Source organism: Amblyomma mixtum, chromosome 2, assembly GCF_055824585.1.
Source record: "Amblyomma mixtum isolate Tamu chromosome 2, ASM5582458v1, whole genome shotgun sequence".
NCBI classification, from domain to species: Eukaryota; Metazoa; Arthropoda; class Arachnida; order Ixodida; family Ixodidae; genus Amblyomma; species Amblyomma mixtum.
Genome location: NC_143013.1, coordinates 300,738,018 through 300,754,116, shown reverse-complemented (window position 1 = coordinate 300,754,116; position 16,099 = coordinate 300,738,018). Strand labels below are relative to the sequence as shown.

Sequence of the window (16,099 nt, the reverse complement as noted above, 5' to 3'; positions counted from 1 at the left end):
ACAGTAAATAACACTCTGGAAAAGTAATATCAATTTAATCTGCTGGAATTTACAATCCGCACATGGAACGCAGAAAAAGAGGTGATCGCTGTGGGGAGACCTGTGATATCTTCCACATGGTGTGGGCATGTACTCAAATCCCCACCTCCCCCCTTCCCCTGCCCCTTCCAGAGAGGCATGGGAGACTGCCCTCCTCAACTGCTCCTCGCTTGAGTCCCAAAGGGCTTTGGTGGAACGGGCGAGAGACGAGGCCTCGTCATGCGGTGTCCCGGACTAGGGACGCCGACCATGTAGCGGGGCCACTCTGTGGCTCCCAAAGTCTATTTTAGCAATTAAAAGTTTTCACCACCACCATGCGGATTATCAATCAGATAATTTCTGAATTATCTCAATTATGATAATTTCTAAATTATCAATCAGATAATTTCTTGATATACACAGGACTTCGCCGGGTTTTTTCGCTAATGTGGATTTTAATACTATCTCAATAAAAAAGGTGGTCAAGGGTATTGCTGATGATATATTTAGTCACTGGAGGTAAATGCATGCCGTCGAACAAGAGACGCAACAAAATACGGTGGCATGGCATTGCGTCTCGTCACATAAAAATAAAAAAAGATGCTTCGAATGACTTGTTACTAATATCGGCAAAACATAGAATTTTCAAACTTCCTGGCACATTGCCTCGTGCATGGACCGCTGAACTACCTCGCGGTTTGGGGGGCAGCTTCTTAAAGCAGTTAGCAAAATATTTTTTCATACAGCCCAGCCGAACCTTGATGACATTCCCTGCATTTAGGCACGAACATAAAGAATAATAGTATAGTCAGAAATAAAAGCTGGTAACATCCCCTCCAAATCTCAAATGATGCACAGAAAGGAAAAAAAGGAAGTAAATTGAGACAAGGTGTCTTCAAAGGCGACGCCTTAAGCACAGGAAGAAAAAGAGACGTCAGGAGGAATTAAGACAGACGCCGAACGTGGTTAGACCCAAGGTGACGATGGCCGCCAGGAAAGAAGCTCGCCGGAAGTGTGGTCTCGGCAAATGGAAGACGCATGCGTATCGCAGAAGGTAATAAAGGCAGACAGCTGATCAGCGAAATGTCAGCGTCGCCTCCAGTAATGCGTCGCCGCTCAGCTTCCGGTGCCGTTGCTGTCGCCTTTCGGGTGAACTCAGAAGACACGCGCTTCTCGAGTGGCATATCGAAGTGGAGAGCCGGGAAGTCTTCTCACGGGGTGAGACAGCGAACGCACTATATTTCGTCGCGCGCTATCCAGAGGGCGATGAGGAAGACCGCGAGAAGAGTGGGAAAGGAGGAAGGGTGGAAGACCTGCGTTGTATGGCTGGACGAACTCAATTTGGCGCTAGCATTAGGAGCCACCGGTGCGAGGGAAAGCAGCTTCGAGGGCGGGATTAAAAGTGTTGGGATAGCCGCTTCTTGAGACGAAGCCGGTTTGTACTAGGCGGTGTGTAGGTACGTGAAAGCATTGGTTTACGTACGTGAAAGCGAATGCAGTAAACATATGACGAACATTGACACATCCCCTTAGAGCGACACAATTTTGCACACATTTTTTAATAGCCAGTTTTGGCACTAGTGGAAATTTTAGGGATTCGCAAGACTATCTTGTTGAGAAAGTCTAGAGCCCATGTAGATGCTTTACCATGAAGATCCCACTCCTGTGGTTCTGGAAACACTCTGATAATGTGTATAAGGAATATATTTGGTACGCCGAGATAGGGCTCTAATTCCCCCTTACAGGATTCCTGAACCAGCACCGTCCCCGCTTTGAGTTGTTGATCGTTCACTCTCGCACTGCCATATGCTAGCCATCCCGGTTAGCTCACCTGGTAGAGCGACTGTCCCGGACAGGCTGTAGTCCGGGGTTCAAACACCGTACGATGAAAAATTACTCTTCAACGAAGAAGTTTCTGCGAAAGCCGTGTAGCTTTCTTCTGTGTCAGTATGACTGCGGCTTGGCAGAATGCTAATCAGTCATTCCTCCCTTATAACAAATCTGCTCCACCTCGGGTGATTTCTGTAATCATCGAACTAACTTCATAGCTCTTAACATTCAGGCTACAACCTGCGATTTGCATTTCTAATGACTTGTTTCTGAGGCACTAAAACAGCTCTGAAAGTAATTTCCAGAAACTAACAAAGCCTAGGCACAAGAAGACACATTTCTAAAGCCGTCCTCGAATTGAAAATCCGGGAGAATTAGCAGATTTAAGTTTTTTCACTAAAATAGCTGCGTTTCGTGAAAACATAGTCCACTTTTTTTTGCAATGTAGCGAGGCACTAGAGCATTGCCAGCTTATACTGCACACTTTTAAACTCGTTTCGGTCATTAACCCATTTCGGGCAGGTCCGCAATGCCAGTGCACTTAGCTGAAAAATGAATTTAGGAAACCGCTGAGCTGTAATGAAACCAGGGCAACGTATTTCTGCAACACGCTATTCGTCTGGATTTCTTCTCTCATTCTGCTGTTAACGCACTCTAGCAAACACTCCATAAACAATGCTGTTTTTTATGACACTCGGAAAGAAATAGCAACTAACGAACGTCGTGGCCTGCTCATTATACCTCGAGGAAAGTACTTCTGTGCACAGAGACTCTTTATCTTACTTATTGCATTCCAGTATGGTTTATGTATCTCAATGCTTGTTTTCCGATGGATCTCAGTTTTCTTTCAATACAAATGCGGTTCCCGGCTGCGCTGGCCGAGAATTCGCGGAAACGTCGAGGAGATAGGTGGCAAGATTTGTCTCCACGCTTCCAGCGCCTGGCTTCGTTCCGCCCCACGACACCGTCCCGCAGGAGAGGCCAGTTGTGTATTTTCAGGCTGAAAGATGTTAACTTTTTTTCCGTGCTGAATGATAGTAAGATGCGGACAGAGCACGCAGCGATGGTTACGATCAAAATATACAAATATGTATGATCCTTGTGCAGTGAAAATATATTGAAATTGTACCTCATACCTCACGCGGTGGTTACTTCTTATTCCTTTCGTATTTTTTTCTTGTTAAAGTAGAATGTTCGTTGAAATTATTAGTCAACTAGGTCATTGTTAATAAACTACAGCTGCATCCAGCGATAGTAACGGAATGTAATGTTGTAAAGAACAACCGTGTATTACCCGTTGTATTCGAAAGTCAACTCGTTAGGCTCGCCTGGGACACCCACGAAAAAAAAAAAAGATGTAATCGGTTAGAAGATAGGACTCTTTAAAGATCGAGGAGCGAGTTACATGACACACAAAAATAGCGCAGGAACAGAACAGGGACAAGCAAAGGCACACACAGTAGCGCTCGTGTGTGTCCTTGCTTGTCCCTGTTCTGTTCCTGGGCTAATTTTGTTTGACATGTGTTACCAACAAGTCCAAACTGCCACCTTAATAGAGTTACATAAGTCCTCGCGTTTACAACCAGCAGGTCCCCATTGCGAAACTTTGCTTAGGAAAGAAAAGGAGGAAAAAGTGACAAACTAGAATGAAATTACAGAGCACGCAAGGAGCCAGTTGTGTATCGAGCCAGAATAACATGAGTATTTCTCTGCGCTACTGTGGCCGCTTATGGCGATTGATCGAATGCCACAGCAATAAATGCGAGCAAGATAGACGAACATTGCTGCAGCACCCTGCCATGAATTAGGTCCGGGCCTAGTTCTTGGACCGCATAAACGGTGCAAAAAGAAAAAAAAGAAACATCGAAAGATCAGAGCACATAGTCTGTGTACAGATTGCGGCTTTTCTTTCTTTTTTTTTTTTTACTCCTCTTCCCTGACCGTCACATTGGACGCTAGCAGTTCCGAGGTCGCCCCTCGATAGCTTTGAGAGTGGGCCATGAGGCATGAAATACTGCTGCTCCGAGCGTGGATGACTGCCGGCTTTCAGCGGCGGCGTGCCGGCACATCGTTGGAAGCTGCAAATGGAGCGTCACAAACAGTGCTTTGCCTTTCTGCACCGGAGCTCTCTTCGCCTGAACTTGCTCCCCGATCGGGTTCCAGGGTGTCCCAGGCGCTACAGAGATGGGGAGGCGTAAGCGAATAGGGCAAAATAAAAACAAACTCGCTCCAACTACGCGACCAGTATTTGCTCCCTTTCGCCTCTCTTTGTGAAATCAGCTACACTCACCATGCTTGGGATGCTGTTGTTCTTCGCCCTATTTTTATTTCCACCCTTTTGACCTTGGCACTTGCATCTCTGAAGGTTATTGGCTGCAGTGACGAGGTGCTGTTGCTTTGAGTGCCGTAAAAGATTTTTTATTTGAAATCAATCGATATAGCTACGACATCCAGTTCGTTACTAGGGCGTACGAGCTTGTCATTACTACAGGGCCAGCTATTTCGGCGGTCGCGGTTGCCGTAAGTGGTGCGCTACTTTTGTGAGACAAGCCTTCATGTCGAAACATCCGCCAGCGTCTTATAAGGCTGTCCGGTCTCTTTCGTCAAGAAGTTCATGTTGCCTCCTGTTCCAAAATGGGAGTATTTTAACGAAATCACTCAGGGGCGATAATTTCTCGCACTGATCTGCACCTAGGTGTAATAAATGTGAACTGAAAGATTATTACAGCTCTTGCTGTGCCATGTCGTTTGCTGCCTGCAGGGGAAAAAAAAAAACAAGAAATGCTTTGAAGAAAACGTTGAGTAATTCCTACTCTGGGGACGATAGGTTAGTCAGCATGTGAACTGAAATTGCGATGCTAGAGTCTTGTCACGAGAAATCTCTTATGTCACCAAGTAATGTTTGAAAAGTGTAGCACGGGTTGGCAGAAAGGTGTGCGGATGAGACTAGGAAATTTGCGGGGATACGGTGGCCGCAAATGGCTAAAGACTGGATTAATTGGAGAGACACGGGAGAGGCCTTTGCCCTCCAGTGGGTGTAGTCAAGCTGATGATGTTGATGACGTTTATTTTCTCAGGATGATTGGTATACTTTGTCGATATACACGATCGATGTATTCCAGCAGTGCTCCTAAAACTTTTTGTTTTCTACGTTTTGTTTTGCTGTGCTAAATTATTTTGTGCTTTTTGTTACCATGAATAAATAAATGAATGAATGAACGAAAAAATAAATAGCAGCAATACCACCCACAGTTAATGCATCCTGAAGTACGCAGTGGCTTCGTGTTCGGATTTTTAACTTGTAACTTTGTTTCGGCGACGGCGTTCAGTGAGTTAGTTTCAGCTGTGCCAGAGACTGTCGCTTCATGCGGTTTACGCAACAGCGAAATGGTAGGCGTTAGGCGTTTCTGAGCGCTCCATGCTGTTGTCGTCCTGAATAGTACTACGCAAAAATATTAAGAGGTAACTCCACAAACTTGCGCATCTCTAATATTTCTGAGGGCAAAGTGTAGATCCTCCGTGTGTGTTGCGTCGTGCTGACCTTGCTGAAATTGCTTGCGCCGGAAAACTCTGCAAGCGGCCTGACAGCATCTGATAAGAACTTGTGGCAAGGACGTTGTCCGTTTATTTTTTTTTTTTCTAGCCCGCTACAGCACTGCGTACGATGTGTTAAAAAGCACGTACGGACCAAAGACGACGAGATACAAGAAGTAGTTTCTTTTTTTTTTCAATTCGCATGTGATGTGGCCTGGACGCTCTTATGTGCACATATGGACAAGCAGAACCTTCTTTCCGGCTTGGATTTTAAGTAAGCGACTTAAAAGCTTAATGATACCTCGCGGTAATTGCTAAGAACCTGCGAGCTCACAGACGCTCAGTGTGAAATCGGGTATGAATGAGACATGAATTAAAATGCATGAGGTAGGTAGGACTCCAAAAAGGTGCCGTTCATTAATGTTAAAAAGTTCGTAAAAGGTTTCTGTTTGACGGCCACTCAGCCGGAGTTCCCGGGTTCAAACCCGGCCGCGGCGACCGCCTTTCGATGGCGGCGAAACGCAAAGGCTCCCGTGTGCTGTACTTTGTAAGTGAAAGCTAGAGTGAAAAATTTGCCGATGATTACGTTACTTCCTAATGCGAAATTAGAGCGCAGCTCGTCAGCAGTTCCAGCTTTTCGAAAAACTGAGCCAAAGAATTCGACGCCGGCGACGGTAAGCTTCTGCTTCGTCGGCACGCAACTCTGAATTCTGACGGCAATGGCGCTGGGCCTCTGCTCTGGCAGCTCGTTTAGCAGCAGCGGCCGACGAAGGACTTTCACCGGTTGCCTCGCTCATGGCTCAGAAAGAACTGGCAGAGAATAAACTATTTACATAGGCAGGCGGTTCGCAGTGGCGAACGGCGGCGGCTATGCGTTTTGGCTCGGGCGGTGCACATATCGAGACCCGCCGCCACCAATCCGGCGCTCTGATTACCGCCGCACAAGGGTGGCATTGGAGGAGGAGCGAAGAGAGCAATTAAGTTATCGGGAGGTCGCGGGAGATGGCGCCAGGAGCGCGCGCAACTAGAGCAGCGCGCTGCTCCGGCTGCGGAGCTGGTTACGAGGGAGAACGGCGACGGTGACGCCGCGAAACAAAAGAACGGGCGCGATAAAGCTGCGCTCTAAAAAAATTGATATTGGTTGCTGAGGGAAGGAAATGGCGCAGTAATTGTCATATTTTGGTGGACACCCGAACCGCGCCGTAAAAGAAGGACGGCAGCTGTGAGTGAAAGAAGGAAGAGAGAAAGAGGTGCCGTAGCGGAGGGCTTTGGAATAATTTCGACCACCTGGGGATCTTTAACGTGCACTGACATCGGTTGGTTGGTTGGTTGCAACTAAGAAAAGGATGAAAAGGAAAAGTGCACGGGCCTGCCAACTGGCTCAAGCCGAGCCACCACCGCTGCCACGTGCAGATAGAAGAGAGTTTAGAGATAAGAGGACAGAGTAAAAGAGAGAGTAAAGGCGCGCGTCGCAAAAACCGCGTCCGCCGGAACGGACGCTGGCTGAAAAAACAGATACAAGGCCGCAGCCCGAAGGCTGCAAACCCCTGACATCGCACAGCACACGGGCGTCTTTTAAGGCGAAAGCCTTTAATGGCTCACACTGTCGTGACCAGGACGTGTTAGCAAATTTGTCCGCGTTTAAGATTCGTCGAAATGGTCGTGACTTCACTGCGCACGAATTTTGACGGGTGTCCACCGAAATATGTGAGACAGTTACTGCGCAATTTTCTTCTTCAAATACAATTTTCGACCCGTGTCCACCGAGATATGTGAGACAGTTACTGCGTAGTTTCCTTTCCTCAAATACAATTTTCATTTTCTTCATTACGGGCCCTCTTTCTCTTTCTTCTTTCACTCCACTTCCTCCCTTCCTGTACGGTGCGGTTCAGGTGTCCACCGAGATGACAGAGAATTACAGCGGCATTTCTTTTCCTCAAAAAGCGTTGCGTTCAAAGGGCAACGCACCGCGCCGAACGGGTGGTGGCATTCCGTGGACTCCCTGGCAGCGCTACAACACGTTGTCGCGTTCCACTCCTAAAGGGAAAGATTAAGAGTCATTAATTGGCAGGTAATTGATGCACCAACAGAATGTGAAGTGAACAATCGCGTAGCAGAATGCAGCACTCATCAGGCTGTCGCCTTTCACCACTTTAGCCGCTAAAGTTCCTCGTAATTTTTTGAATTTCGCCTCCAACGAAATGCAGCCGCTGTGGTCGGGTTCGAACCCCGGAACTGCGGTTTAGTAGACGAGCGCCTTAACCGCGGAGCTGTTGTACTCAGTATATAGTGGTCGCAGCTGTTGTTGCGACTGGGAGAAGATGAAATGGAAAGTGCACGGGCCTGCCGACTGGCTCGAGCCGAGCCACCACCGCTGCCACGTGCACCTGAACCTCGCCGTAAGGGAAGGGATAGAGGGACTGAGAGAAGAAAAGAAGGAAGAGGTGCCTTAGTGTAAGGGTCTAGAATAATTTCGACCACCTGGGAATCTTTAACGTGCGCTGACATCGCACAGCACACGGGCACCTCTTGCGTTCCACCACCACCGAAACGCGGCCGCCGCGGTTGGCTTCTAACCCGGGTACTCTGACTCTGTAGGCGAGTGCCTTAACCACTGAGCCACTGCGGTGGGTCGGGTGCTTTTGCCTATGTTTTTGTTTTTTTGTGAATGCCAAGAATAATCACAGATGAAAACGGTCGAAAAGCCATCGGCGTAGCTATAGTAGTCGGTACCACGCGTGGGAAAAAAATCTTTTCATGCCAACTGATTGCCCAGAATGTTCCGGATGGTCTCATACGATTCAGCGTTTCGTGTGGCATAGTCTTACTAGTTTCAGCCTATGCGAGCGGCAGGGATTTGCACCGGCGACCTATAATCGAGGGAACTGGTGATCTATAAGTATTATGCGCGGCTCGGGTGTCTACGAAGTAGAGTCAGACTGCTAATCGTCATTTCCTAACCTCAAAAAAAAAAACAATTCTCGATTGTGCAACGGGCACGGCGTCGCGCCGAACGGACAATGGCGTTCCGTGGACTTCCTGGCAGCGCTGCAAGACGCTGTCGCGTTTCACACTCAAAGGCGAAGTTTGAGCGTCCTCCTAATTTTTTTCTTTCTCTTCTTGCGCGCTGTAATGAGCATGCGCCAGCGTTCTATCGTGCGCGCACGTGAATTAGACACGTAATCATAGCTTCTCTGGCAACACTAGTACGCCGGTCGAGCTTTCTCTGGAACATCCTATCATCGAGAGGCAGATGCTGTTCTGAGGCTGACAAGTCGAGAGTCTGGTGAGCTGCTCGTGATATAGACAGTTCTATCTGGTTCGGCGTGCTCAGGTGGTAACATGAGCAGTGCAGCTTCATCGTATTCGGAGGATTGGATGACTCCAGCGGCGGAGAGTACGGACGCCGCTTGCACACTGCATGGCTTCCACTATGACGTGGCCTGGCGATTGGCGTGCTTCCTGGAGCCCCTGCCTCTGAGCTGGTACTGCGCCTACAGCGGCCGAGTTTGCTCACACATGGTGATGCTCCCCTGCTGCCACGTCACCTGCGCCGGCTGCTACGCTCAGAGTGCCACGAGGTGCTGCGCGTTGGACGCCCGGGCCTTCCGCCAGCAAGCTGTCGCCGCCATGGTCTACTCCAGCCAGGACGAAGTGGCTCGACACGTAAGCTGTGAACATTGGCATTTTGTGGCCTAGGCCTCAACATTTCCCACCGCAGTGGCTCACGATTAGTTTAGTTCATGGGCTTGAACGTCCCTAAGCGACTGTGGCTATGGGGAACGCCGTCGTTAATAACTCCGGAAATTTCGACCACCTGGTGTTCCTTAACGTAGTTACATTGACATCGCACAGTACGCGGGCCTCTACCAGCCATGGTGGCTCAGTGGTTATGGCGCTCGGCTGCTGACCCGAAAGACGCGGGTTCAGTCTCAGCCGCACTGGTCGAATTTTGATGGAGGCAAAATTCTAGAGGCCTGTGTACTGTGCGATGTCAGTGCACGTTAAAGAACCTCAGGTGGTCGAAATTTCCGGAGCCCTTCACTACGGCGTCTCTCATAGCCTAAGTTGCTTTGGGACGTTAAACCTCCAATAATTTCGCCTCCATCTAAATTCGGCAGCCGCGACTGGGACCGATCCCGCGTAGTTGCTCAAGAATCACGGCGTTCGGACTCTGGACGCGTCTTGGCTTGAATCCGAGACACGTCGGCAGCTCTTCATTGGAGCCGAAGTGCAACGATGTCTGTGTGTTCGATGTGCGAGCACGTTAAAGAACCCCAGTCGGCAAACAGTCTTCAAAGTCCACGCATAGCTTCGTGACGTTGAATCTCACCTCGAGGTGTCAGCCATTGGAACATCTCGCCTTCACGCGTTAAAACAGGGCAAACTAAGCGGGTTACCTCAAACGTGCCATGGCAATTGTGTGTAGGCTACAGAAGGCTATACAGCTTCGGATAATGAACAGAATGAACGGTTTTATTCGCATCAATGGAGTAATCGTATGGGACGCAAGCTTTCTCTTCCGTTCTTTCTCAAGTCTAACCGTCCATGCTCACCAAATGAGATGGATGAGTTGTTACAACACTCGACTATTTAGCCGGAGTACCCGGGTTCAATTCCGGCCGCTGCGTCCGCCTTTAGGTGGAGGCGAAGAGCACGTTAAAAAGCCCCATGTGGTCTACAATGATACGGAGCGCTCCACTGCAGCGTCCCTCTAAGCCCATGTATCGCTTATGGTCATTGGAAGTCACATGTCAAAACATGCAATTTTAGAGCGAAAGCTGTGATAGCTGAGCTAAAACCAAACTAATTTGGAAGTACATGCGCAGGACAACGGTATAACGCACCGACATCACACTCGAAACTCTGTAGGTTAAACACAACCTTTTCGTTTTTCTTTTTTTACAGCGAAAGATGTTTTGGCTTCATACAAGCAATTTAGTGGCTACAGCGGAAGCCGTGACGCGTAGCGCATTATAGCGCAGTGCTTTATAACGTAACGCTTTCGAGGTTTAGGTGTCCACCGTGAAGCGAGACACTTGCTGAGGCGTTCCGTTCCTCAAAAGTCTGTGGACACTTAGCTTAAACTTCGCCTTTGAATGGAACGCGACATGTTGCAGCGCTTCCAGGGAGTCCACGGAACGCCATCGTCCGCTCAGCGCGACGCAGCGCTGCTTTGTCCGTTGGAAACAAGTTTAACGCAACGCATTTTTGAGGAAAGAAAATGGCGCAGTAATTGTCTCACATCTCGGGGGACACCCGCAGCCTCCGATTATACTATAGGTCGCCAGTTCCAACTTTTGCTGCAAGCTAACATAGCCAGTTAGTTTATGCTGCATGAAACGCTCAATCGTATGACACCATCCGGAACATTCTGCAGGAAACGGTTGGCATGATACGAGTTTTTTAAGGCGGAAGCCTTTAATGCCTTATCGTTGTAAGCAGAAGTTGTCGACAGAAATGTCACGCTTTTCAATTGGTCGAAGTGGTCGTGACGTCACAGTGCGCGAATTTCAAACTGGGCCAACTGTACTTTGGCTAGTAACCATGCAACCAATTAAAGGGATGGTATAGCGATGTTCCAAGTAAATGGGTCTGAGTTAGGTTAATTACTTAATTAACCAATTAGCCTAATTAGCCTTTCTAGTGAGACCAGATAAATAAATAAAATCGAGTAGGAAATTGGTCAAGTTGGGGAATCGAAACTGGGTCTCCAGAGTGCGAGACGAGCACGCTACCACTCCGCCATGCCAGCTCGATGGTTTAGAATGAACAAAGGCGCCTCTAGTGAATACGGGGTCTCCGTTCACTCCCATCTTCCTCCCTTCCCTTAAGGCGAGGTTAAGGTGTCCACCGATATACGCGAGACAGATGCATTTCCTTTCCTCAAAAACCAATTTATCGACGAGCAGGGTGTACAGCCGAACGGGCGATGGCGTTCTGTGGACTCCCTGACAGCGTTTCAAGACGCAGTCGCGTTCCACTCAGAGGCAAAGCTTAGCGTCTTAATCACACATCAATGACATAAGCAGCAACCCCGCGTCTAAGGCTTCCGCCTCACCGCACTTTAGGTCGACACAGTGCTCCCCTGAATTTTTTCCGACGTGCGCTGCGCACTTCGACTACTATTACGACGTCAACGGCTTTTCGACCGAACGAGCTGCATACACTGTCGCGTAAAACTAACGGATGGCTCTCTCTCTCTTCGTTCACTGCCTCCCGTCGATCGAAAAGAGGGAAACCATACCAGCGTCTTTCGCTCGGTCGAAACGCATCCGTCGCGGTCAACTTTCCGGGAGCTCCGGGAGGCGCACACAAGCAGAAGAGGTCGCGATTGCTCTCGCGGCCTCACGTTTCAATTCAAAATACATATCGACGACTCGCGAGGGGCCTTTCGGAACTTTGCAAAAGGCTGCACTCCCTTCTTAGCGTATCGAATCTACCAAAATTGCATACGGGATACGGACCCCGCACACCTTTACCTCACATGCATGGGCCCCTGCTCATCGGGGGTTGAGAGGAAACGAGGCATTAGACGCAGCCGCCCGCGCGCTCTCTCACCGTGCTGTTTTCTCCTCCCCACTCGATGAGGAACCCGATTTTAATCCGGTCTATACCTTCACATATAATATGACGTACTATCAAGATAGGCATCGCCTTTACCCTCGCCCATGTAAAGGCCTCCTCAAGAAGGCGGATGCGCGGCTCCGTCTCCGCCGTCTCACTAGTACAGTGCTGTGCCCAGCAGCACTAAAACACTGATCACTCCTTTAGCGGCAGCTGCCTTGCACTTATAGCGCCCGGCGACGCTATAAAGCGCAGGCGGTGAGGTCGGCGTTCCCGCGATAGAAGACAATAAACATGGACAGCCCGTGCTCGGAGCGCACGCCCGGCACGGGCTGTTCGGAACTAGAAGCCTGCCACGCTGGTCATTTTGCTCTGGTGCTCCGCTGCGACCCCGCAAGTCTTCAACACACTGTAGAGCTGTGTCTTCGGACACATATCACATGGTGTGGGCCTGCCCTTCCAACCCGGCTATTCCCGCCATCCCCAACCCAACCCGGGAGGACGGGGAGGCGACCCTGCTCGGCTGCCACGACCTACAGGCCCAACAAGCCTTAGTCGGGCGCGCGCGGGCGGCGGCCACCACCACTGGGGTCCCAAACTAGGCATCTCCACGTAGTGCTTGTAAGGATCGGTCCCTTACGGGCTGATCCAAGAATACCTCCTGTCCCTTCCTAATAAATGTTTTTACCAGCACCAGGTTTGCATCTGGGTACTCCAGCTAAGTAGCGAGCGCCCCAACCCATACTCTAACTACTGAGCCATCGCAGCGGGCTGAGCCCAATGGTACAAACTAGCAAACACCTTCATTTGTAGACACCTCCCGTAAAGTGGCGGGCTTCCAAAGCCCCTCGGCTTTCTTCGAGAACCAGAGATGTCTTAAACGAGCTCCAAATACTATTGCTTCCCGCTTACTCTGCGTGTCTGTTCACGTTATCGCCGAAGTTAGCTTTGCCGACTACGCATGAGTTTATTCTAAAATATAATGATGACAGTGCGAAAACGGATCCACGGAGTACGACTTGTGCGACTGCATTGTTGAGACCGTCGGTCGGAGTCATCCCTGAAATTTCAAAGGACTCAAACCAGCACCGTGAGGAGGACAAAGGGGGAGGGAAAGAAAGATAGAAGAAAGAGGTGGTGGTCAAAATCATTTATCGCCTATTAAGTTTTTTAAAAGGTGATTGCGGTAGGGCCGTATTGGTCCTTTCCCCTCACAATACTAGCTGGAGCGCCTATTTCGGGGCCCCATTGGCAAGCAACGCAGTCCCCGTCCTTTGAACCGTGGCCTTTCGGGTTTTGAGGTCTTGTCGGCCGAGGGCCGCCTCCCAGTCCTTTCAAATGGGGTTGGGGGGATAGATGGGTTTTATTGACACACCAAAACCATGCGGAAGGTGTCAGCCACCTCCCCACAGAAATGGCACGCGCCTTCAAAGGAAGTGTTGAAAAGTTTAAGCACCGCCGGGCACAGTCCAGTGTTGGAATTTTAATGAGGAGGCTGAGGGCGCTGACGATCCATCCAGTCCCTTACTAGGGGCCGGGTAGCGCCGGTGTTCCTCCTTGTAGTAATCGGTGATGTGTTTGAATGTAAGGGCCAGATTGTCTGATTGGGAGTAGGCTTCCAAGGACAGGGAGATAGCCCGGGGAGAGAGTGCGCGGGCGGCCTGATCGGCCTGTTCATTTCCCGGGAGTCCCTGGTGACTGGGGGCCCAAATCAGGTTACGTGGAGTTGGATATTCGCATCGGCAACTATATTGCAGTATGCGCCAGGCACGCGAAGAAGCTCAACCCACCTCATAGTTCTGAAAGGCCCCTCGCGAGTCGGTGAAGATGTGTTTCGACTAGGGATTAATGAGAGCCGGAGCAATGGCAATCTCCTCCGTGTGCGTTGCGCTTTAGGCTTTGAAAGTGGCCCTGTAAACTGTGTTTGTGTTGTGTACGACGGCGGCCGTGTACAAACCCCAGTCGGGTGAGCTGGCAACTTCCACGTAATACACGTGTTGTTAGTTACCATAGTATCACGCCAACACTTCCGCACGCGCCTGCCGACGACCGCTATGGTCTTCTCTGGACATGTTGCGGGGAAGGGGTTGGACCCAGAGGTAGGGTGTCCAGGGTTCTGGCACTCTCTCTCTTTCCTCAATGTGTTAAGTCGTGTTTGATGTGTAGGTGGTCCAAGAAGCGCCGTATTAGAGGGCTCCGCCGGAGAATCGGAAAACCGGGGCGCCTCTCTCGCACCCGCCGCGGTGGCTCATTGGTTAACGCGCTCGTTTACCGAGCCGGAGTACCCGGGTTCGAACCCGAACGCAGCGGCCGTGTTTCGATGGAGGCGGAACGCAAAAGGCGCCCGTGTGCTGTGCGATGTCAGTGCACGTTAAAGATCCACAGGTGGTCGCAACTATTCTGGAGACCTCCACTATGGTACCTCTTACTTCCTGTCTTCCACTCCCTCCTCTATTTCTCTCATTACGGCTCGGTTCGGGTGTCCACCGAGATATGTGAGACAGTACTGTGTTATTTCCTTTCCTCAAAAAACCAATTCTCCCTAGAAAGCACTTCCGTGCTAACCCACCTTGGTAGCCCAGTGGTTACAGCACTCAGCTACTGAGCCGGAGTACCCGGGTTCCAACCCGACCGCGGTGGTAACGTTTCGATGGAGGCGGAACGCAAAAGGCGCCCGTGTGCTGTGCGGTGTTAGTGCACGTCAAAGATCCCCAGGTGGTCCAAATTATGGAGCCCTCCACTACGGCGCCTCTTCCTTCCTTTTTTTCAGTCCCTCCTTTATCCCTTCTCTTACGGCGCGGTTCAGTGTACACCGAGATATGTGAGACCGATACTGCGTATTTCGTTTTCCAAAAACCAATTTTCCAACGTTTCTCCTGCTAGCAACACAGTATGACGTTTTACTTTTCAGAGCATCTGACAGCCTCTGTGAGGCCTAGTCACTGCTTACTCATGCTTCTCGCACTGCCTATCGACTGTGTCACCAGCAGACGATGTGAAGGAAAACAATTCTTTTTCCTTTTTTGATACTTGCAGATACAGCGCTGGAACGCTGAAAGAGGCTGCGGCGTTACAGGAGTGTCATTCCAGATCCTGGAACACTTCCATAAGTAGAACCTGCGCCTCGCCATCAGTTGCTCCTGACGCAACCATTGGACGTTAGGCTGTAGCCCCGAGAATTCGCCGTGGCAAAAGCACAGGGACTGCGTCGACGGACTGATGGCTGCCTGCAGCGCAGCGTTGGTCTGAACACAGACCGAAATATTCTTTTTCTTGTAAATCTGTCAGGCAGGTGGCGCGTACTGCTTCCTGCAAATAATTATTTTCGAATTTTCTAACCTGATCGTGAAACGGCATTGCTGGCTGTTAAAATTAATGCAGCCTGCTGTATGAAAGCGCTGACATCATATGTGCCGTTTATTTCGTATGACGGAGATGAAAATAAAATAATAATGGTAAAGCGTATTTAGACTCCCTCGAGTGGCTTTTTCAAGATCCTCGTACGGCGACTTTGCGATGGCTCTCATGTGGCGGCAAGCAAAGCAGGATGATTTGGCGCTCATAGGAAGGGGAATGCCTGCATTGTCATCTTCGCATCCCATAACGTTCTTTGCGTCATAAGTGAAAGACCGACCGCGCATATTAATGAGCTGCATGTGAATTGCTGGCACACTGAGGTAAGTTGCAGTCTCTGCTAGTTTCTGTTCTGCGATAGTGAAAGCACTGAATTCCGTCTGTGCTGTGCTGCATTGGAGATGGAGTGGAGATTTAATGCTCTGAAGCTATCAAGACAGGCTGGGCATCATTCGACAATGAGAGTCCCCCTCAGTTGCTGTTTTGCTCAGTTAGCAGCGTCGGCGAAATGCCACTCTGAAACCTCCACTGCCCTGTGCGCCCAGAAGATGCCTCCTCTGGAGCGATGCCTGGTCAGTGCAACTCTGGTCGCCCACCGGTAAAGGTGCATCTTCCACCAGCCCGCCGCCGCCTTTGAGATGCTCCACTCACCCAGCCCTTCACTGACCTCCAGCCTCCAGGAGCCCACTGCGAAATCATGTTCAGAGACGCAACGAGAAGGCAGCCTTTGTAGAAACGAAACGCAAAACCAATACTGCTAACTCAGATTGTGGCATGTAATCGTTCGATCACCTGT

The 16,099-nt window shown here is 49.9% G+C and overlaps 1 protein-coding gene across 2 annotated transcripts; it reads left to right on the top strand.

Annotated features, from left to right (window-relative positions):
• The first annotated feature begins 8,377 nt into the window (after positions 1–8,377).
• Positions 8,378–15,101, top strand: LOC149364667 (uncharacterized). Of its 2 annotated transcripts, XM_089574650.1 has the most exons (3): positions 8,378–8,668; positions 8,738–9,048; positions 14,986–15,101. In XM_089574650.1, exons 2-3 carry the CDS (start codon positions 8,761–8,763, stop codon positions 15,061–15,063), a joined length of 366 nt encoding a protein of 121 aa, XP_089430776.1. In that variant the 5' UTR covers positions 8,378–8,668; positions 8,738–8,760; the 3' UTR covers positions 15,064–15,101. The 2 variants fall into 2 exon arrangements, with proteins under 2 accessions (XP_089430776.1, XP_089430775.1); XM_089574649.1 differs by having other exon boundaries at positions 8,380–9,048.
• Positions 15,102–16,099: the final 998 nt, after the last annotated feature.